Genomic DNA, 24,525 nt, shown 5'->3' with positions numbered 1-24,525 from the left:
TAATAAAATGAACATTCTTCTGTTAAGTGCACATGGTGAAATAATATTAAAGCAATACAATTTTAATTTTCTGTTGTAGATCCAGAATTCTGCGGATTCTAACAGCACTTTTGACCTATATGTTCTTGTAAGGCTAAATGCCCTCGGCTTCCGTAGGTACCTAGTAAAAACAAAACAATCAACTTGCACCAAGGAATCAGATGGTCAGTGCTCAAAAAATCAAAACTCGCATAGAGGGAGAGTGATTACTTTTGACAGAAAGTTAGTGAGCAAATCGAAAAATCGAGGGCATAGACTACTTCCGTTGATGAATGACTGCTATTTATTGATGCTGAATGAGGACACTAACTTGCTGCACAGCATCACCGACAGGTGAGAAGCATGATAAATGGTTCCAATACAAGCCAAGCTTAAGGAAAAAACAGGCTTGCTTCATTTAAACTCTAGTAAGCTTTAGAATAGCAATGTAATTCAGAAACCGATTTGGTAAGTGATAATGGAACTTTTTTTTTTAAAGGGCTCTTCTAGATTCTTCTAAAATGGGATAATATTAAAGACAGTTAATATAGGTTTTTCATGGACACTTGTAAACCTGACTTATGTAATTGATAAAGGTAGAGCTATTGTACAATTGATAGTTTACGTTCTGTGTAGGGAATAACTTCGGTAACACCATTACACCCACACGGTGCAAAACCTATTTTCATGATACATTTTTCAAAGCAATGCAGTGCTCAACAGAAATTATGACTCATTATCCGGTTCTAAAAACTTTTTTTTTGTTCCTTTTTCTGCCTCCCTTTTGTGGAGGTGTGGACTCCATGCTGTGGCAGGTGTCCTCCAGAATCTCACTCAAGTGACCATTCTCCACAATTTCAGTGCTCTTTATTGCTGGCCTGGCTGAGACAAGCTAATTCAGCACAGATCAAATATTAAGCATACTGCCTTCCTGGTCTACATGGTTCATCTACTCACTACTTTAGCTGAACCATTGAGGTAGCATGCAGAAACGTTCTTAGTCACAGTAATATATTCTTGCTTGTTTTTCCTCTACCAATTTATGTCTTTAAAATGAATTCTCTAGATTAGCAAATAGCATTTTGTGGAAAATAAGTTATTTGCTTAGGAGGAATTAACACTGAAACTGCCACTATGAGCCTTTCTGATTATACTGAAACTTCTGCTATGACCTGGTTTGAATGTAGTTCATTTCTCAATGGAGAAATCCACATAAACACATTAAAATATGTCCTTAATTCATATTGAATGTTGAGGTTCAATTTCGATCTTGCCATTTTGTGCCTTGCTCTTGTAAAATGCATGATTGGAAATCTTCTTGAGAAAGGGTACATTAGGAATTCAGAAATCCTTGTTGTATTTGATCACCCAATTTTGTCAAAATAATAATTGCTCCCTGTTGTAAAATGGCAGATCCTCCCAGAAGACTGTCAAGATAAAGCAGGAATTCTTGGAGTACCACGCGAATGGAGATATTGGACAGGGCCCAATCTCTGACAATTACATATTCACACCAAATGGCTCAGCGCTGCCAGTTTCGAAATCAATTGGTATGGAAATAGTTACAGGAAAACTAGTAACTGAAATCAGGCAGTACTTCTACAGGTAATGTACATCAAAATGTAACATGTTAAGCACCTTGTGCACTGAATCCCCAATAAAATTGGGATGCCGTAGTATGGGAAAGTAAAAATGAAAGAACGAACTTGCCTTTGTATACAAATAATCTGTTTTTTAATGGTGTTTGTTGGGGGATAAGTCTTAGCCAGGAGAACTCCATTGCTCCTCTTCAAATAGTACCATGGGATCTTTTACATCCACCTGGGAAGGCAGACTGGTCCCCAGTTTAACGTCACATCCAAAAGAGAACATTTCCAATAAAACAGCATTCCCTCAGTACTACACTGAAGTGTAAGGAATCTTACAACACCAGGTTATAGTCCAACAATTTTATTTTAAAATAAAATTGTTGGACTATAACCTGGTGTTGTAAGATTCCTTACATTTGTCCACCCCAGTCCATCACCGGCATCTCCACATCATAGACTGAAGTGTTACCTTGGATTCTGTACTCCAATGGGGCTTGAACCCACAATGTTCTGATTCAGAAGCGAAAATGCTACCACTAAGCCAAGGTGACACTTAAGCCAAAATCACAATTCAAGTATTTATTTTATGTGAGGTGGGCTATTGACACGGTGCATTGATGCATTGATACTCTGTCCTAGGATGGTAGGATAAAGTATCTCCCTGCAAGTCCCCCACAGTGGGTCCTTGCATTAGTCTTGCATACTTTCTTGCGATCAGTTTTCATTTTTAATTTAAAAACAGGGGATGTCAGTGGTCTGGGATTAAGTCACAGACTTGCTACCACAGCTGGAGAATTGAGCATGGCATAGAGTAACATAGGAAGCAAATATAGTTTACAAAATGAAGAGAGGAATCATTTGTTTTTATTAGTTGGTAACAGGTCAAACCACAACTCCAGGAATTCTACAAACTCACATGGGTGTTTCCCCAAAACTCTGTCCTGTAAGGTCGGTATTTCAAGATGTTTTTTAATCCAGGACTTTTTTTTTTAATACCTTCATCTTCTCCCCTGACCTTTTCAAGCAGTGATTTTGTAGTTAGAATTTTCTGATGCATCAGATCCTGAATCCTGTTTATAGCCGTCAGGTCCTCCTTTAACTCTGATTAGTTTGATTTTGCACATGAAAAATTTCGCCCCGATATCTTCAATCAAGGATTTAGTGTTACCTGACTTTGTGGGCTGACCCTCCTAGGAGTCCTTCAAATTGCATGGAGTTTGCTGTTTCTGTTCACTCTCTACAAACTGGACTCTTTAGACAGAGTATTTTGCTCAATTTCTGAGGAGTTTATATTCAAGAGTATCCAACTGCTATTAGAGATAGTATAAGCGCAAAACATTCCGACTATCATTGTTCTGGTAGTCAATTGAAGGGAAGACTTAATTAAAGCTGAGGACAGAGACATTCACGGTCATCCCAAAACTTATACCATATGACCGCCAGATTTCAACGGTCATATCTGTGCTGCTATATTTTTAATTTTTTTCTTTTAAACAGAATTCTGGGTTAGTGGTGTTGGTGTGCAGTTTGTTCAGTCGTAAATATAGTTTTGTGCCTTTGAAGGTTGTATTGTGTTCAAGCCCCACTCCAGAGACATGAGCACATAATCTGGGCTGACGCTTCAGTGCAGTACTGAGGGAGTGCTACATTGTCCAAAATGCCGTCTTTCAGATGAGATTTTCAACCGAGACCCCGTCCGCCCCACAGGTGAGTGTAAAAGATCCCATTGGACTATTCGAAGAAGAGCAGAGGAGTTTTCCCGGTGACTTGCCAATATTTATCCCTCAATCAATATCACTGAACACATTACCTGGTCACTTATCTCTTCGCTGTTTGTGGGACCTTACTGTGTGCAATTTGGCTGCCACATTTCCCTACACTACAACAGTGACTAGACTTCAAGAGTACTTCATTGGCTGTGGAAAACTTTGGGACATCCTAAGGTCATGAAACAAACTATATAAATGCCATGTTGTTTCTTTCTTCTTGAACATTGATAGCCAAGTTCCGCACCCATGAGGACGGCCTCAACCGGGATCTTGGGTTCATGTCACGCTACACGTAACCCCACCAGCAGGGGAAAAAAAAGTTATCTGTTTTTAATGCAACTCGACATTCTCTCTCTCTCTCTCTGCCTTTCTGGTCTCTTTCTCTCTTTGTCTGTGCAATTTGACCCATTGTGTATTCAGTATACTGGGACGTACTGTTTTCCGTGGCTAACCTGTCTGAACACCAACGACACCTTTGATTCCCAGCCTAATATAAGATATGTGATTTGAGAACCTCTCATTCACTCACTCACCTGACGAAGGAGATAATCTCCGAAAGCTTGTGATTTTCAAATAAAACTGTTGGACTATAACCTGGTGTTGTAAGATTCCTTACATTTGTCCACCCCAGTCCATCACCGGTATCTCCACATCATTAATCAATCCAATAAAGGCAATTCACCTCCAGCATTTTCTACAACAAAAGCAAAATACTGCTGGTGCTGGAAATCTGTAATTAAAACAGAAAACAGATTCTTTACCTTGGTCTGGCATCATCTCATTCAATATTGTGGGAATTATGATATATTTTGAAATTCAGTATGTAAGAGGTTAGGAGGTGTATGGGGTAGGTTTGAGATTTTTATTATTTACAACACTTGGTAACCCTTCAATCAAATTTGACTTTGTTGCTATGTGTAATTTACACTTAAGTTATTAATAGAAAATGTATTCATTTGAACCAAAACTTGGCTTTACGCCAGATTGAGGCATTACACAATGTTCAATGTTATTTGTTAACAGGTGTTTACAATTGGGCAATAAATGTTACTTCATTTATCCTTGATGCTCTTCTGATGAGACATTTCAATCCACCTCCTCAATTTTCTTCCCTCCTTATTTGAAGGTACTGACTCATGTCATCAGAGTTCCATGGGTATCGATCATCCTCTGGTACTTTGCCTAATCTTCATGTGAATCCAGACAGTGAGTGCAGAACATTTGACTGGCGAGGAGCCCAAACTTGCCCTCAATTGATTTCCACACAGATGTACTGAATAACTATCAGAAGCAGAAAGCCTCGCTGATATTTTTGTTTTTTCTCAACCTACTCCAGAGGTGCTGGGGCCGATTGTAGAACCTCTGTTGTCACCTTGGCTGAGAGCGAATTCAAATTAGCCACTTCCTGGCTGCATGCCTCAGTACTGCACCAGGTAGTTAATTTACCCACTAGTCATCAGAGAAGCCTCATGAAACATTTCTAGCAGTGAGGAACAACTGTGAGATAGTTGACAATACCCAAAGAAATCACAAAGAAATACTTTTTTAAAAAAAACTTCTGTCCTTGTAGTTTTTAAGAGATGAATGATGAAACTAACCTTTGTTTTTAAAAAAAAGTCTGAGTATTTCTAATATTACCTTTTGGAGCGATGACTTACCGCATCTGTTCAAATTAATTTTTGAAAAATTCTTAACCTTTTGTATTATAAATGGCTTTAAAAGATGTGAACAGAATGGCTTAATATCCATCAATATTTCATGATTGTTAGGTATTTAGTATTTCCCCTGTTCCACTTTTCCATCCCTGACACCAATTTCATAATCTAAAAAAAACTCTTTCTTTTCGGTCTGAGAGAAACTGATTGCCTTTTTTCATTCGTACAGCTGCTCACAGGCTTTTTTGTATTTGTAAATTCCCACTTTGCAGCAGCAGTAGCTTTGTTAGGGTTGACTGTCAAATAAAAATCTGCTCTGAATGGAACTCCAGCTATTGTATGTATAATTAAACACCAGTGATCTTTTTTTAAACAGCAGTGTTTCTGCCGTTGCAAATGATTACCAATATGCGATATTCACAAGGATCTATAATGTACTGGATGGGTATGACAGATCACTGATATGCAATAGAATTGAGCAGCAGTATATCGTTGGACCACTGGACCTGAACAGGGAAGCGATCTTAAGGATGACTACAGATCTGAAAACTGACAGGACCATTTACACTGACAATAATGGTTACCAGATGATCAAGAGACTGTACAAGTCCCACACCAACAATACTTTGGCTCGAGTAGGTACACAATGTTATGTTGCACTTGTACTCGGGGTGAGGGGGAAGGAGAGTCTGAATTATTTCAATTTTTAGAAAATTATAGTAGAAGGCTTTTTTGATTTTGGTCATTGTTTCTCTGGGAAGGTATTGAAGACAAAATAATTTCTTCATTCAGCTTTGAACTTAGAGAGGTGTAGGATCCATTGTATTATTTTACCCTTGTGGTCCCCCCCTCAAGTATTACTATTTAGATTCTATACTTAAATGATTCTTATGCACCACTGCCATTCCATGTGACATTTGCCTTTCTCACATGCAAACACCAGCTTTCTTGATGTTAGTGGCACTACATTTGATTTTATTTTGTGCTGTAGACTGTTGCATTTGTTGAGATTGCTAACAGTCTATCTTTCTATTGCCTGGAAACAGATAACACCTACTCTTGGATTCAGTTTAGGATTTGGCTTTAACAAGGCAGTGGGACAATATTCTAGCAACATTGTAATCAACAACACTTCTTTACCTGAATCCCTCATATTTCACTGTGTATAGCTTTCTTTGAAATATGGGGCTCAATTTTAAAATGAAAGACCCCGAGTCATCTGGGTGCGTGCGATGTTCCCAAACCCAGAAGTCCTGCCAGCAATTAAACGGCTTCCGATTCACGCCTGGTGAAACCAGGATCAGTCAAAAATAAACGAAATAAATTAAATTAAATTAATTTAATAAAATTACATTTTCTGTTGTAAAAAAATAAACATACCTTACAAACGATATCACCTGTACCCCCCCTGCTCTGATGTCTTCTCTACCTCCCCCTCCGATGTCTTCTCTTCTCCCCCCCCACCCCCACTTTGATCTTTGTCTCCCCCCTCACTCTCTCTCGCAACGGCCGATGAGGTCTCTCTCTCTCTTTCTTCCCCCCCTCGCCCCCCAACTCCCTTCAGATGTGCAGCTCCTGTTGGCAGCCAGCCTGTCAATCAGGCTGGCTGCCAGGTGCGTTACCCGGAAGAGGCCTTAATTGGCCTCATTAGGGTTGTGATCGCAACCCGCCTACTTCCCTTCTGGGTTTGGTGCCCGCAAATCACCCCCCCCCCCCCTGCTCCCGCTGCCCTTTTAAAATTGAACCCATGGTGTACTTTTAGTCTATAGAAATAGCAACCTCAAAGGATCAGTTTGCTTATGATTTCATTTTGAGAGAGTATGATAGTGGCATGAAGCTGCTAATCTGTTAAATATGCAAGTAAAAAATATATATATACACTCTCGGGGATTTCAATGCGGCATGATTTCCAGCAGCATTTCAAGATTCTAATAGATTTCCATAATGGGCAAGGAACTAGCTTTGGACTCCCTGGAGTGTGTGGAGTGTGGGAAGTCATCTGTATATAGCACTTCATTGCAATTCAGCTCTCAAAGAAACATTTTGAAAGATCTCCTGGACTGGTTTCGATTGCCTAAGGGGGACAGAGAGGAGTTTTCTGGGGCAGGGTGGGGAGAGGAAGGCAGGGCTCTTCATCTGAACCGATGAGTTTCGAATGAAAGGCCCCACCCAAATCATTAACCTCTATCTCAGATGCTGACTGACCTGCCATATATTTCCATAGTGTTGATACAAATGGCCAAAGTAAAATGTAACTTGAAAACTGTTGCGTCCTGCTATGCTGGATGTCACCATAAGGGGAAAATGTGATGTGCGTATAGGATTAGTGTTCAAAGTTGCATTGTATTTTGTTGATCTGATGTGCAGTTTTTACATGTAAATAGAATCTAAGTGCATTTTGAAAAACCAAGTTGCTCAGAAGTGAACAATTTTAAAACTAAGAGATGTTGATTCTTTGGTAAGCTATGGCTATCCTAAATTTTTAATATAAAATTCAGCTGCTTTCTCTGGAGCATCGTGGTTAGTATGAAAATATCAGGAAGTTTTCTCCTTGTGCCTTTCAGAACTACTACCCTCTTGTAAGGACCGCTTATATTGAGGAAAGTGGCACAAGGCTCGTCGTGTTGTCCGAAAGAGCACATGGCGTTTCCAGCCAAGCCGATGGCCAGGTGGAGGTGAGAAGCCTTTCCAGCTTAAAGCAAATTTTTTTCCCATTATTATTATTACCTGTTTTTATTAACGACTTGTGATAATTCAGTGTTCGTAGCTCCCTAAAAACATACTGTATCATTGAAAGACCCTGTAAAGAGGAAGCCTCACCGTGATCAGGACCCATTTTTAGTCAATTAAAATGAATTGAATCAGTTTTGAGATTGCTTTTGGTTTTGGTTTTAAATTCTTTGTTGAAACATTGAGTGCAAAGTATCTAGGAGGAGTTAGAGTCCAACCTGAAGAAATGAAAGAACTAAATTTACATACAGTAGAAGCACCCCAAGTTAATGATACTAGTTAATTATCATTCAGCTCCTCATGTTGTTGAAATCTGTAAGCTGTTGAAATCAGGAGTTGCCAGTTTAACAACACCCAAAAATTAACAGATAAAGTGTTATGGTTATTGATAATTCTCTAACGACTCAGTTTTTAAAAGGAGCCCTGGATGGTTTTCAGTATAAATTGGCACAGATGAACATTGTATTAGCTAGTCCTTGCAAACTAAGCTGAAATAGCATCAATAGAAGTAGGCTTCAGGTCTTGCAGAAGGAGTTTGGCACCAGATTGAAAGCAAGACCTTGAGGGTGATGATCAGGTTGCTTCCTGTGCCATTAAGGAGATGAGGATTAGAAAGGTCAACACATGGCTGCAGGGGTCTTGCAGGAGGGAAGGGTTCATGTTTTTGGAGCATTGGAGTGCGTTCTGGAACAAGGGAAGGCTATGCCAAAGGGATGGCCTTCACCTGAACTGACATAACACCAATGTCCTTACAGAGACAGTAAATAGAGCAATGGAGGAGAATTTAAACTAATGTGGCAGAGCGGTAGGCAAAGTGTAGGTTTGAGACTAGAGAGGAAGAACAGAATTAATAAAATTGTTGGGGAAAAAAAGCAGAAAATTTAGTTGAGAATAGATTTTCATGAATAAACCGAGAAATTAAAATTAAACTAAAACTTAAAAGGGAGGCTTATAATACTAACGAAAACAAAGAAAATGGAAATTACATGAGCGGTGAAGAGAAATTAGAAGGACTTAAAAGGAAAATGAGTAAAAGGCTGGCAGATAATATAAAAAGTAATTGTAAGGGCTTGTATTAGCACATAAAAAGTAAAAGAGTCATTTGTGAGGGTAGGTCTGCTTAAGGATGAAGGAGGGAGTCTCATTGCAGAGGATAAAGGTAGAGCGGAGATATTAAATAGTAGTCATCAGACTAGATGGTGCAAGTGTGAATGTATGTGTACAAGAAGAGGACATGGAGCGATTGTTAGAGATAACTGTAGAAAAGCAACTGGCACTAAAAAAGAAAATGAGCAGGACTGGAGGTGGTTAAGTCACGAGGCCCTGATGGCATGCAGCCATGACTGTTGGAAAAATGTCAGAGAAGAGACAGTAAAGGGTTTGACCACAATTCTTCAATCCTCCTTAAGTATGCAAGTTGTATTCTGGAACTGGAGAGTAGCCACTTTGTTGAAGAAAGGATAGAAGGATAAATTGGATAACTATAAACAAGTTACTCTAATATCAAAGGCCATAATTTGTGATAAAATTATTGAGTATTAAGAATTGCATGAGTTAATGAAGGACAGCCAGCATAGATTTGTTAAAGGCAAGTCGTGTTTGACAAATTTAAGAATTTTTTTTGAAGATGTGACTGATTGGATAGATGAAGGCAATACAATAGATGTAGTGAATGGGCCAGAATTTGCTGTTAAAATAACAGCAAGGCTAATTGTGCTCGTCATTATTTATGGCTAAATGGTACAGCAACTTCAGGCGAGGACCAGATGTGCGGTTAAATGTGAATAACCAAAAGTTGTGGTCCGAATTGCGTCACTCCGTGGAAACAGCATCTCGCCCTTAGCCTCCCTGTTTAATTTAGGAACTTGTTGTATTTGCCCATTAAACACACCGCAGAAAGTTAAGACTTGTCATTACAAGCATAAGTGTTAATTACTGCCAATCAACCTCATGGGCACCGAAAATTAACTGTTACAAGTTTGGAGTCTCATTCTTCCAGGTTTTGAATTTTTGGGGGAGGTTTTAAAAATGTTAAATTTTAAATTTACTTTTCTTTTCCTCTCTGTCATTTTTCTCTCTCTTAATCCGATCTTTCATTCCCTCTCTTTATTTCTCTTTCTGTAACTGATTTGACATTGAATTCCCTCTTCCCTAATTCATGCTCCTTCTCAGTCCTTCCTGTCTTTATTTCCCAATCCGTAAATCTCATTGGTTAAGGAGATACCCTGTTTGTTGCCCTGTTCATTCTGGTCCCAGATGCCCTGTTTCCCTTGGTGTGTCATTATCAGCTCGCACTTTCAGCAACTTTGTGGGCAAATGTTTTGAGCTGAAGGATGCAGGGGCAAGTCTAACTAACGACAGATGCTGTTGGATGCCCTGCCACAGCAAAGTCTGGCCCTATATGAATTTTCAGAAGGCATTCGATAAGATATCTCACATGAGGCCTGTTGGTAAAGTTCAGGCATCTGGTGGAAGAGAAAATGGAGCCGAATGGATAGAAAGTTGATTGACAGATAGGAAACAGTTTCGGTACATGGGTATTGCTTGAACTAGAGAAAGGTTGGAAGGTGTTTACCCTGGGCTCACTGCTAGATCTGTTAAAAAGACTTCAGCAAGGCATAGATAGGTCAACGGAATGGGCAGACAAATGGCAGATGCAATTCAATGTGGATCAGTGTGAGGTAATACATTTTGGGAGGTAAAACAAAGAATGAAAGTACACACTCAGTAGAAATAAACAGAAGAGTGTGGATTATTAGAGAGACCTAGAGGTTTAAATACGTAATTCCCTGAACGTGCGAGTGTACGGTAGATAACCATTTTTTTAAAAAAAGGCCAACTGCACTTTGGATTTTACAAATGGGGACTAAGAGTAAAGAAGTAATGATCAATTTCTACAAAACATTGTTAAGGTCACAGTTGTAATATTGTTTACAGTTTTGGGAATCGCAATATAGAAAGGACATTAAAGCCAGAATATTGCCAGGGAAGGGATATTTTAAAGGAGAGACTTGATACAATGGGACAAGTTCCACTGGAGCAGAGAAGGCTAAGAGAAGATTTAAGAGGTTTTTGAAAATTATGAAGGGCCTTGATAGGGAGAGACTCTTACTTTTGGTTGGGAAGCCAGTGACAAGAGGTCATCAAATTTAAATTGTCTTTAAACTGGTGAGGAGAGAAGTTAGGAGAAATTTCTTTACACAGATGGTTGTTAAAGCATGCAATGTGTTGCTGCAGGGAAAATTGGATAAATATTTGAAGCAGAGGAAGACACAATGCTATGTATGGGGAGAGAGCAGGGCAGTGGGATTAGTTTTGGATTGCTCTAGCTAAGTGCTGATGCAGGCTAGTCCAAGTGGCATTCTTCTGTGCTGCAAACTTCTGAGTCTACAGCTTTTCACAATTAGAGTTGCTATGATCTCATTGTCAAATATTTTGTATATACCACTTAACTGATTAAAAATTTGTAACTAAAGTTACAAATTGATGATCAATGAAAAATATCTACAGTGGTGTTTACGAATCTCATTCTATGCAAGTTACATTTATAAGACAAGGTAATCCTTCACCTGAATTTTTTTTTCATCTTTTTTATTTGCGTGGCCATCTTCCACAGACCCTTTTCCCCTTGATGATGAAACCAGACCTTCAGGTGCACTAATATTTCCAATGGAGAATATTTATTTTAGTGGTAAATAATGTTTTTATCTGTCTCTTCCCCGCCCTCCCCCCATGATTGTGTAATCCTGAGAGTCTGCTTATCCTGTAATGGTATTATTGTAGATGATGCTTCATCGAAGATTATGGAACAACAAAGAGTGGAATCTGGGCTATAACCTTACACTGAATGACACCTCCGTGGTACGACCACTTTTCTGGCTGATGTTGGGGTCAAAATCCACAACTTCATCCTTATACCAGAGTGGGATGGCGCTCGAGTTCAGGCCTATTGTTGTGTATGGCTCTGTCTCAGGTATGTTATGCTAGGGTTGAAAATTTGTTTTGATGTCAATGTGTATGGGTAAGGCTAATTAGTTGTTGAATTACTGCAGTGCTCCATTTCTGCAAGCAGATATGGCAACATCATATATAGAACTCACATCCACCTGCAGCAGAATGGTGGTGGGGGTAGGGGGATGAAATTCAGGTACTCTAGGTTACAGAAGCAGTGGAAAACCTCCAGAATCGACAGGAAAGAGGCGGGGAAGGGGGGATGAAGGGGGGATGGAGCCTGCCAGAACTGGGACCAGGAAATGCAACAGCACTAATACATTTGAATAAAGTGAAAGTGTCCCACGAGCAGGGAAAACAGCACAACATTTCTGTATTAACACAGAAACTTGCTTTAACAGCTGACTGTGCAAGTGCAGCTGCCCTTCCTGCACCTGATTCGAGCAGCAAATGTTCAGGGTATTCACAACTGTGTTGGGCAGTAGTTGTGCCTGTGATAAACCATACAGACCAGAAAGGTGCCAGATTCAATTCCCACTCTATCTTGAGTTAGGTAGCAGTTGCATGGCTACAATTGGCCTTTGTGTTCTGATCCTAATGAAAAGAAAATTCAGTCTTGCTGCTTCTGATTACCATCTGATGATCAATGCTGGAAATTGCTGATGGATAGTGAATGAAAGCAGGATCAAACACAGCCGTCAGTCCCCCTACATTTGACTAGCCTGTTGGCACTCATGTAACTGCACACCAGCATGCCAGTGCCTGCAGGGGTGGAAGGGAGATTAGGGAAGTAAATTTAAAGGAAGGAGATGGGAGAAGTAAAAACATTACACAAAAAATTAGTGTATTGCAACAAAATAATCGTATTCCATGCTGGTCTGATGGAAATTTTGATATTGACTGTCAATCTATAAATCTGCAGTGACAATTTCTGATTCTCCAATCCATGCTTTCATCAAGTGAGGCAATGGAACTGCAGCCTTGCAATTTTTACCCTTGTATGTTTCCTTGCGCTTGTATATTAAAAAGCAAGTAGACATTTTTTTTAATAATGTACACGCCAAAGTGTTATACACCACTCACACTGTAATGTATCTTATATCCCGCATACCAGAGGGGGATTTTCATTTGAAATACCAGCTGCAACCTTATAAGTTCTGTTTTTGTTCTTTATCTGACATTGCACAATTATTCAAACATATTATTATTTTATTATAACGGATGCCTGTGAAGCCAGCCATGATCTGCAGCACTGCGAGTAGTGTTTTTCTCTTTGGTAATGAGCTGTTATAAACTGTTTATATATGTTTATATATTTGTTTGTCTCATTAAGCCACCTGTTAAATTTCACCAGTTGTGATTTTTGTTTTTATTTCTACAACTAGCTTAATTTTTAAAAAAATATTGTGGCAACTATTTTCAAGCTTATACCTGCCATAGTGGCTGATCTTTTGATGACATGTAGTGCGTGAAAGCAATTTCATGTCCATTAATGCAAAATGAGAACATTTTTCTGATTTTAATCCTTGGAAAATAAACAAGCTTATTTAGGTTAGCAAAAGGTTAGCAACGTTATTTGCATTATCAAGTATTGAATCATGCAGCCTGTAGTTTTTAAGATACAATGGATGAGGTTTTCTACTTGTGCGCTTGCCAGCCTATGATTTTTTTTGTCAATTAAAATCAATGGGGGAAAAAAATCATGGACTAGTGAGTGCACAAGCAGAAAACCTCTGGTCAATGTTTCTGTAATCTTATACTGATAACAATTATTGTTATGATGTGATGCATTCCACAGGAAGTGAGGCACTTATCCCTTCATATAATTCACATGATGACGCTGCAGCGAATTCAATCTTTCTCCCACCTAACCTTCATCTCCTAACACTTTGCCTGCCCGGTTGGCGATATAATTCAAACCACACCGAGCATGTGCAAAATATAATTCGAGGTAAGATGCATTACAAATTTACACTGTATTGATGTGTTCTTGCCCATACATGTTTAATGAGTTTATGAAGAGCATTAGAATCTGAAATCACTGGCCGTTTAAATGTTTTACTGAAGAGTTTATAAAAGTTCTGCACTTAGTTTCTCCTCCTTCTGTTTCCCACCACCTGTTGTTTTCACACTGCAATGAATTTGCAAACTGTAATGAATAAAGCTGATGCCTGCACAGACAGCTGGGGAAAGAATTGATGGGGTTACTGTCTGCTATTTGAGCAGTTTTATTGCACTTGTTTTTATTGAATAGAAATTTTTTTTAAAGTTGCAGCAGTTAGATGGTGTGATATTAGCAACCTGAATTGCAACATACTGAACACAGCTTGTTGAGTACCTTGATCTTGGCCATGAAGTCACTGTGAGCTGAGGCCTGGTGATTATCCGTAGGCAGGGGTAATCCGGGGAGTGACTCTGGGCTGCTACTGCATACTTCCTTGGTCACAGAGTGCTTTTGACCTGGGAGCAGGTTGCTTGCCAGCTCTCTTGCCGAGTGTATGGTGGAAAATAATGCAATAACTGCAACAAGTGCCTGCTATTGGGAAAGAGGATGATGTGAAAATAATTAGCTCTATCAAAACTATTTTGTGTCCATATAATTTAAAAACACAGTCCCTGAATATTGTATCACAGGGGGCTGTGCCCCTATATTTGTACCAATTTGTATCTCAATATAATAGCTCAAGTGATTGCAAATTCAACTCCCAGAGCATCCTGTTACAATTTGGGTCTTCTCCTATCTCCTGTTATTTGTTTACAGTAAAACGCAGTGCTGCACTGTCAGAGGTGCCGTCTTTTGAATAAGACATTAAACTGATGCCCTGCCTACCCTTTTAGGTGGACATAAAAGATCCTGTAGCACTGTTTGAAGGAAAGCAGGGGAGTTTTCCCATTATCCGGGCCAACGTTTATCCCTCATCCAACATCACTAAAAGAGGGGAGGCCGCAACTTACTTCATGGGGCCCGGAGCAGCGCTCCTGTCTGGCCCCATAAAGGACCTTTCTTTTTTTACTTGTCTGGGGGGCCCCTTTGTCTTTCACACCAGCTGCTGACCTGCTTCAGCCAGTGGCTGCTTCCCTGTTCAGGTCTGGATAAGATATCATTGGGGTCCTGTTGACGTAATTCCACCGTTTTATTGGCAAAAATGAGAGCATATGGAATTGGAGGTAGTCTGTTGACTTGAGTTGGAAATTGGTTTGGAGATAGGAGACAGAAAGTGGGGGGGAAAGGGTATGTACTCACATCAGCAGGATGTGACAAGTGGTGTTTCCCAGGGATCTGTTTTGGGACCTCAACTTTTCATCATATTTATTATTAACTTAGATGAAGGAATAGAGAGTTGTATATCCAAGTTTGCAGATGACACTGAATTAGAAGGGATAGTAAGTAATGCAGGCTGGAGCAGGAAGTTGCAAAGGGACATAGACAGATTGGGCAGGATTTAACTGTGAAAAATGGGTGGGTTGAGGGCGGGAGAGCATTGAAAATTGCAACAATTTCAGACCCACCTCCAACCCACTCTCAGGAGGCAGGTTGGTCACTCAAAACTTTCAAGGAGGCTGCGGGCCTCCATTTTAAAAGGTTTTGCAATTTCAACCTCTGCGGGCCGGGATTCCCGGACCTTCTAATTCACGCCATGTGAGAGGAGGCGAGAAGACCTGAAACTGCAGGACCTTTATAGCACAGCTTGTGGGCCCGGAGGTGCAGGCGTGTTTCCCACAGGCCCAACAAGCTTACCTGCAGCGCCACCCCCCCCCAAAGATCGCTGACCACCTCTTTCCCTCCCCCCCCCCCCCCAAACGATCGCTGCCACTCCCCTCTCATAACGATCTCGACGCCCCCCCAAAAACCATCGCGAACCCCCATGATGATCCCTAATCCCGACACCCTCTCAATGGCTGACCTCCCCCACCCCCAGTGACCACGTGCCACCCCCCCCACCCAATCCATACAATCTAAGACTTACCTGAGCATTTACCTGATGATGTCCTTTTACTTGCTCTGCTCCCGATCGACTGAGGCCAGCCTGCCAATCAGGTCCACCTATCGGACCGGAAACCGACAAAAAAAATAATTGCGGACCACCACGATGACCCCTGATCCCTGCCCCCCCTCCCCCCGCCTTGGTGGCTGACTCCCCAGTGACTGACACCCGATCTCACCCCCGCCACTCCCCCCCGCACCCCCCCTGATGACTGACCTCTGATGACTGACACCCACCCCTGATAACTGCTCCCCACCCCCCCCCCACCATGACTGGGTGATCCCCGTGCCCCCCCACCCCCCAATGCCCCTCCCCTGACTTACCTGAACATTTACCCGAAGACGTCCTATTCCTTGCTCTGCTACCGTCTGACTGAGGCCAGTTTGTCAGCAGGCCGGCCTGTCAGACGGGAAACCGACAAAAAAAATAAGAGGTCCTTATGTCAAAATCGTAAAGACGTCCGGGAAACCTGTACTTCCAGGTTTTCCGTCCACGATTCGACTGCCCCCTTCCCAGCTCCGGGCTGAAATCCTGGTCATTAAGTGAGTGGCCAAAACTATGGCAAATGGAGTTTAATGTGGGCAAGTTTGAGGTCATCCATTTTGGACCCAAGAAAGATAAATCGGAGTATTTTCTAAATGGTGAGAAACTAGTAACTGTAAAGGAGTAAAGAGATTTGTGAGTCCAAGTACACATTATTTAAAGCTAGTAGACAGTTGGACTTCCAGAAGGCATTTGATAAGGTCCCACATAAGAGACTGCCAGCTAAGATAGAAGCCCATGGAATCGAGGGAAAAGTACGGACTTGGTTAGGAAGTTGGCTGAGCAAAAGGCGACAGAGAGTAGGGATAATGGGTAGGTACTCACATTGGCCGGATGTGACTAGTGGAGTCCCGCAAAGATCTGTCTTGGGGCCTCAAATATTCACAATATTTATTAATGACTTAGATGAAGGCATAGAAAGTTTCATATCTAAGTTTGTCGATGACACAAAGATTGGTGGCATTGTAAGCAGTGTAGATGAAAACATAAAATTACAAAGCGATATTGATTAGGTGAATGGGCAAAACTGTGGCAAATGGAATTCAGCGTAGGCAAATGTGAGGTCATCCACTTTGGATCAAAAAAGGACAGAACAGGGTACTTTCTAAATGGTAAAAAGTTAAAAACAGTGGATGTCCAAAGGGACTTAGGGGTTCAGGTACATAGATCATTGAAGTGTCATGAATAGATGCAGAAAATAATCAATAAGGCTAATGGAATGCTGGCCTTTATATCTAGAGTACAAGGGGGCAGAAGTTATGCTGCAGCTATACAAAACCCTGGTTAGACCGCACCTGGAGTACTGTGAGCAGTTCTGGGCACCGCACCTTCGGAAGGACATATTGGCCTTGGAGGGAGTGCGGCATAGGTTTACTAGAATAATACCTGGACTTCAAGGGTTAAGTTACGAGGAGAGATTACACAAATTGGGGTTGTTTTCTCTAGAGTTTCGAAGGTTAAAGGGTGATCTGATCGAAGTTTATAAGATATTAAGGGGAACAGATAGGGTGGAAAGAGAGAAACTATTTCCGCTGGTTGGGGATTCTAGGAGTAGGGGACACAGTCTAAAAATTAGAGCCAGACCTTTCAGGAGCGAGATTAGAAAACATTTCTACACACAAAGGGTGGTAGAAGTTTGGAACTCTCTTCCGCAAACGGCAATTGATACTAGCTCAATTGCTAAATTTAAATGTGAGATAGATAGCTTTTTGGCAACCAAAGGTATTAAGGGATATGGGCCAAAGGCAGGTATATGGAGTTAGATCACAGATCAGCCATGATCTTATCAAAGCAGGCACGAGAGGCTGAATGGCCTACTCCTGTTCCTATATTCCTATGTTCCTACATACAAAAAACAACCAAAAAGGCTAATGGAATGTTGGCTCAAGGGGGCTGGATTACAAGGGGAGGAAATTATGCTTCAGTTGTATAGAGCCTTGGTCAGACTCCAGCTGGAGTACTCCGTTCAGTTTTTGGCAGCGCACCTCAGGAAGAATATATCGGCCTTGGAGGAGATGCAGTGCAGATTCACCAGAATAATTCCGAGAATAAAAGGGTTAAGCTATGAGGGCAGGTTGCATAAACTTGACTTGTATTCCCTTGAGTATAGAAGATTGAGGGGTGATCTGATTGAGGTGTTTAAAATGTTAAAAGGATATGATAAGGTAGATAGAGAGAGAAACTATTTCCTCTGATAGGGGAATCAAGAACATGGGGAAATAATCTTAAAATTAGAGCGAGGCTATTTACTAGGGAAATTAGAAAGCACTTCTTTGCACAAAAGGCATTAGAAATCTGGAATTGTCTCCCCCAAAAGCCTGTGGATCGTGGGACATTTGGAGCTATCAAGACTGCGATCAATAGATTTTTGTTAGGTAAAGGTATCAAGGAATATGGGGCAAAGATAGGTGAATGGAGTTGAGGTACAGATCAGCCATGATCTCATTGAATAATGGAGCAGGCTCAAGGAGTTGAATGGCCTATTCCTGTTCCTATACCATGCAGATTAATATTGGAGACGGCGGGAAAGGGTAAAGTTCCATGCAGTTAAGTATCCTGCTCGCCTTTAACTGTACACCTGCCCGGATTCTGCCATGCAGTTAGGGTTGAAATCGACTCCCTTATCTGCACTTTTGGAAGTGCAGAGATAAAATAGAAGCAGTCTATTGATATGCTTCTTCAGTTTCAATATCTTATACACTGTAGCTAATGCTTAATAAAATCCTGTATATATTGTGAGGCATTCCACTTATCTAGGAGTAGCTGGCAATTTACTGAAAATGATCTATTTGTTTTAAATATCTACTTCAGAGTGGCTAATGTAGCTTTCTCCTTTTTAAGGTAAATCTAAACAGCCTGACCCAGACTTCCATCGGGTGCTATTGAGAATTATGCATTTGTATGAAGTGGATGAAGACCCCGTCCTGTCCCAACCTGTGACAGTCAAGCTGAAGGTCTGTCAGTCATTCCTCTCTTTAGCAGTATTATAGGAAGCATATAGAGTAGTCCTGCATAATATAAAGCATACATATATGTTGAGTAAATCCTCAGACAGTTCAAACCTGCAATTACACTGTGGGATACTAGTGTATGAAAACAACACATTTGTGTGAAATTCTTTCTTTGTTTTCCTTCCTTCTTTCCTCTCTCTCTCTCCCTCCCTCCTGCTCCATGTAAACCGCTCCACTACAGTAGTGGAGAGAGGAATTTCAAGCAAATGTGTTAAGCATTCACACACTAGTATCCCAAGGCATAATTTATGGTCCTTAACAATTTATGATAGTGTTCAGACTTGAATATATTTTTGAATGTACATGCTTTGCTTTATTCCTGAGCATCACTCTGATCTTCAGATGATGCATTTTAACTTTAGAAGTATACACAGATGATAACATTTTATTTGTTTGTTTTTAACCAATACAAAATCATCTGACCTATAGTTTGTATTTCTTCAGTGTCAATAGGCAGCTGTTTAGCGTGCAACACAATTATGTTGGAAAGGGAAATGAACCCAAAGCTGTGATTTGTCAAAAATTGATAAAAGTGTACTGCGTGAGCAAAGTTGAGATGCTTTCCCAGAGAGTGATTTAGCTCCTGTTATTCACAATTGGATCATTGTGATTGGTTGTGCAATGGTAGAGGCCTGGGACCTTGCCCACCATCTTAAATAGGGAATGGTATGAGACGTACGGAGGGAATTTCCTTGGGGCTTGTCTCACTGCTCTGCTGTAAGTTTGGTGGAAGTTCAGCGGAAACCCTGTTTGCACCGAACTACTGCCAAAGTTAAGGCGGCAGAACAGGAGAAGCTCTGATAAAGTTCCCAGCCATAATGAAACCCAAAATGGGCAATGAGCTTACATTGCAAAATGGATTCTAGGATAAACGGAAAACCATCTCAAACTAGTTTTTGTGAAGCAATTTGAGGTAAATGATATTGAGGCCTAGAAAGTGAAATCATTTGGATCAAAATGTTGCATACAGTTAACTAAACATGTGTTTTTAGTGTTTTATTTTAATACACTATGAAAACTAGCTATGATCTACAGTTAGAAATTATTATAGGGGATTAATTCTCAGATTTCAAATTTTATTGACATTAAAAGAGAATAAATAAATATGCATAAACTCTGCTGTCTCTAGCATATGTATTATTAAAGTTGTCTAGATTTTAAGCTCTCTGAAATTGCTTTCCTTCCCTGTGCAGCTCTTAAACACGTGATGTCTCTGGACAATATATAGATTCTGTAAAATGCAATAACTGCAAGGCATTTGAGATGGTACTTTTCTTTGCTCTGCTCTGCTCTTGCCATGTCCCACAGTATAGTTTTTAAACTGCGCACACCATGTGACCACCAGCACAAAGCACTCTGTAGTATTGGTGCAAGTGGGGACTGCATGGCCTTGAATTTCCTGCGTGGGTGTATCCTGAAAGTTAGACCTGAAAATGCATCCGTTCTCCCGATCTCGAGACACAGAAAAAAAAAATTTTAAAACGCTCAAACATTTGCAATAAAACACCAGAAAAATGACTTTGTTTCCTGCTGCATCTGATAATCTGGTTGTAATTTTAAGAGAGCTTCTGAGCAAGTGCAATTTCAGGAAACTCATATCTGAGGCTGTGTAACTTGGGTGGGTGGCCAGTTTTATGGGCCAAGATGCGTTCTGGTGGAGGGGTCGATAAAAGAGGAGATTTGGGTGCGTTGTAGTTATGTGCGTAATTCACTTACGCCTAAAATTCTGCGATCTTTTAAGCCACGTAATTGGTTTGCACCCAGGTTACGCATGGGTCTGGGTGCAAATACGGAACAAATTCAAGGCCCATAAAAAGAAAAGATCACCAATTGTTGACACTAAAACTATGTCGAGTACAAATTTTGGTTGTATGTTTATTAGTTTTTTTTAAAAAACTCCCGAGTGGTTTTACTGACATCATTAAATTCACCTCCCCCTCCTCTACCCCTACCTCCCATAATACAGAAACTAATATGAATTTGAGAGTGGTCAGCTGTGTGTGCAAAAATGCTCACATCAGTTCGCAATTGAAGGTCAAGTTGCTTGTGATGTGGTAATTGTGGTTCAGTTAATAGGTGCTCCTGCTGTCTTCTCTCCACCCCCCTACCCCAAACTACTAAGTTGAAGAACAAAAATATGAGCTCTTGTAACTTCTTTACAGATGAGGAGTTAAATGTTTGTTTTTCTCTTTCACAAGATAGCAAAATAGATACAGATTAGGAAGGCTATTCAACCTACTTCAAAGCCCTACAGTTCATCCCCTTTCACAGCATCCAACTATTTCTTAATGATTCTTAGGTTTTTGTCTCCACTACCCTACCCAGAAATCCATTCCACATGTTGATCACTCTGTGTGAAGAAACACTTCCTGACATCAGTCTTAAATTTGCCTTTATACTAGTTTCAATATGTGTCCCATTGTTCTACTCTCATGGTCTAGTTTGAAGTTGTGTTCCAGGTCTATCTTTTCGATACCATTTACTGTCTTATATCCCTCTATAAGATCACCTCTCAGTCACCGCCTTAAAAAGCTGAAAAGTTTATTTACTCTTTCCTGAAAAATCAGTCCTCTTACACAAAGAATCAGTGTTACGGCTCTGCTCTGAACTGCCTTCACAGCCTGAGTGTCTCCCCTGTGTCTCAGTGGCCAGAACTGGAGGCTGTATTAAAGATGTGGGGCTCGATTTTTGCACCCGCGATCGGGTGCGTTGGTGGCGGCGGGGCTGCGAAATTCGGGGATTCCCGGGGTGGGTTGGGAGCCTGGCTCCAACCCGCCCACTTCCGGGTTTCCCACTGACGCGCTCACATGCGCGCGCAGCCCCCGCATGTGGGACTCCCGCCGACAATTAAAGCCGGCGGGGTGCCACTTAAAGGAATTGAACAGGTACTTCAGGTTGTTTACAGACCTGATTGACCTGATATTTTAGCAGGAATGGGATTTTGCAACTGACTGGGACTGTTTCCCGTACTGGGGGAAACACTCCCAGTTCAAATGGACGTGTTGCAGCCATCAGCCTGTGGCAGCTGCAAAGGTCCATTTGACAGGTGGTGGGGGAGACCCTCACTCATTGCAGGAGGCCACTCTGTCACTTTGGACAAAGTTTGGCCTCCACCACCCTCCTCCTAACAATAAAATTCACCAACTTGCACACTTACCCCGGTGTCCAGACACATGTACCTACCTTGCGGACCCCCTCAGATGTACATCTTCCGGATGGGGGCCGCCGTAGCTGCAGTCATGACCTCCTCTGAGGGGGAACAGCATCACCAGCCACACTGGCCACGCCGTCCACCTCTGACATGTGGAGCTCCACAACACAGTGCTGTGACACATCCACCTGCACAGCAGGAGGGAGGGCAACCGCAGAGAGAGATGCGTCGCAGAGGGCACTACCCTCGCCACAGGGTCCACAGACCGAGGCTCAGCTTCTTGGACCTCTGAGCAGCAGTGCACACGGAGGCTCAGAGTCACTCGACATGTAGTCGTGGACATCTGCAGCCTCCTTCATGCCGAGCTGCTCCCGGCTGGCCCGAGCACCATCTTCTTACCTGTCGCTGTCAAAGTCGCCACTGCCCTCAACAACTTCTCCGCATCCTTCCAGGGTGCCACCGGGGACATCGCCGGTGTCTCTCAGTCGTCTGCACAAAAGAGCCCTGAAAATACACCTACACCCACTCTGCAGTGACACAATGGGTGGCATTGGTTGTGGGTCTTCATTGTGATCCTCAGGAAAGGGCATTATTGCACAAACCAGACAAGATTCGCAAAGACGTGACAGTAGTGGTGCCAGTATAATATGTAATGTGAGTTAATCAGAAATTAAATGTAAGTAAAAACCATGACAAACTCTCAAACACCCTTGTGCATCCCGTTCATGCTCACGACATGTTTGCCTTACGCTTCCTACTGCACATATGTGATGCATGCCCTGTGGCTGCAGCACAGGTAGTGGCAGGTTGAGTGAGGCTGACTGTGAAAGAGATGCATGAGAGGGTGAGTATGAGATAGAGCCATGAGATTGTATGAGGACTGGGTTGAGTGGTAGTGGCGGGATGAGTACTGGCGAGGTGAGTAAGTGCAGGTAAGATGAGGATGAGCTTTGAGTGAGTGTGAGGAGTGATGTGACAGAGTAGTGTTGGCTGTGTAGAAGGAGATGTGGGGTGGGGGCAGTGATGTGGCAGACGGAGTGTAGGGGAATGGGTAAGTGTACTCACTTTGGCTGACCTACTTAGGTCATTGCAGCGCCTCCTGCACTGTATGCAGGTGAGCGATATGTTTGTGGTGCAGGTGACCTCCTCTGCCACCTCGAGCCAGGCCTTCTTGGTGGCAGAGGCAGGCCGCATCCTCCCGCCCGCCGGGGGAAAGATCTCTGTCCTCCCCCTCCTCCTCACCCCATCCAATAAGAGCTGGAGTGAGACATCATTAAACCTCGGAGCAGCCTTCCCCCTGGGCTGCTCCATGCTGTAATTTTTCCTATTTCTTGCAGCATCAGTCAGTGGAGAACTGCCCCTTTAAATAGAGCTCCTCCAGCTGACAGTACTGCGCATGCGCAGTCCACCCGCCGCGCAGCTTAGCAGCGGGGAACCCGGAAGAACAGGTAAGTGGATCCAATCAGCCTGCGATTGCATGCGGGGCAGACTGATTTCACCGGGCGCGTTACCCACACGCCCAATCTACCCCCTGCCACGAACCCGCCGCCATGGTAATATCGGGCCCGTGATCTGACCAGACCTGTTACGTAGAATCTACAGCACAGAAACAGGCCATTCTGCCCAACTGGTCTATGTCGAAGTTTATGCTCCACACAAGTCTCCTCCCACCCCATTTCATCTAACCGTATCAGCATATCTTTCTATTCCTTTCTCCCTCATGTGCTTATCTAGCTTCCCCTTAAATGCATCTGTGCTATTTGCCTCAACTACTCCTTGTGTTAGCAAGTTCCACATTCTTACCACTCTTTGGGTAAAGAAGTTTCTCCTGAATTCCCTATTGGATTTATTGGTGACTATCTTATATTTATGGCCCCTAGTTTTGGTCTCCCCCACAAGTGGAAACATCTTCTCTACGTCTACCCTATCAAACACTTTCATAATCTTAAAGACCTCTATCAGGTCACCCCTCAGCCTTCTCTTTTCTAGAGAAAAGAGCCCCAGCCTGATCAGCCTTTCCTGCTAAGTATATCCTCTCCGTTCTGGTATCATCCTTGTGAATCTTTTTTGCACCTTCTCCAGTGCCTCTACATCCTTTTTATAATATGGAGATTGGAACTGTGCACAGAACTCTAAGTATTGTCTATAGCACTATAGGGTTTAAGCATGACTTTCTCTGACTTGTACTTTACTGTTTTGACTTTATAGGTCAACATTCTATTTGTTTTGTTAATTGCTGCTCTGCAGTGTTTGGACATACTGAGTGTTGAGTCTACTAAAACCCCTAGGTCTCTTTAAACTTCATCTTTAGCTGCTATTTCAGCACTTTTCATTTTGTGCTCTTGTTGCCCTTTTCTTCTACCTATGGTGTAGTATTACTGCTTAAATTAAATTTGCCAATGTTCTATCCATTTACATATTTGTCTTGACTCGTTTTATAGTTCCTAAATTGCCTGCTATGACTCAATTTGCCCTCCGAACTTGGCATTGTCTGCCAATTTGACCAGTTTGCATTGTGCTTCTGAATCAAAGTAATTTATGTACATTGGAAACAGTAGGAGCCCTAACAGTGATTCCTGTGATACCCCATTCAGTTCATTCTCCCCACTCCTTCACCTTGACA

The 24,525-nt window shown here is 41.8% G+C and overlaps 1 protein-coding gene across 2 annotated transcripts in view; it reads left to right on the top strand.

Annotated features, from left to right (window-relative positions):
- The window catches only part of man2b2 (mannosidase, alpha, class 2B, member 2), a 69,635-nt gene that overhangs the window by 33,635 nt on the left and 11,475 nt on the right, over positions 1-24,525 (top strand). For both annotated transcript variants that reach the window (XM_067994328.1, XM_067994327.1), the window contains exons 11-17: positions 80-372; positions 1,432-1,623; positions 5,408-5,666; positions 7,596-7,706; positions 11,545-11,734; positions 13,511-13,663; positions 18,582-18,694. In XM_067994328.1, the coding sequence (XP_067850429.1) occupies positions 80-372; positions 1,432-1,623; positions 5,408-5,666; positions 7,596-7,706; positions 11,545-11,734; positions 13,511-13,663; positions 18,582-18,694 (1,311 nt within the window). The remainder of the gene's footprint in view (positions 1-79; positions 373-1,431; positions 1,624-5,407; positions 5,667-7,595; positions 7,707-11,544; positions 11,735-13,510; positions 13,664-18,581; positions 18,695-24,525) is intronic.

The sequence above is a fragment of the Heptranchias perlo genome, chromosome 1 (assembly GCF_035084215.1).
Source record: "Heptranchias perlo isolate sHepPer1 chromosome 1, sHepPer1.hap1, whole genome shotgun sequence".
Taxonomy (NCBI): Eukaryota; Metazoa; Chordata; class Chondrichthyes; order Hexanchiformes; family Hexanchidae; genus Heptranchias; species Heptranchias perlo.
The sequence above is the reverse complement of the archived record's forward strand: the minus strand, read 5'-3'. Positions and strand labels throughout refer to the sequence as shown.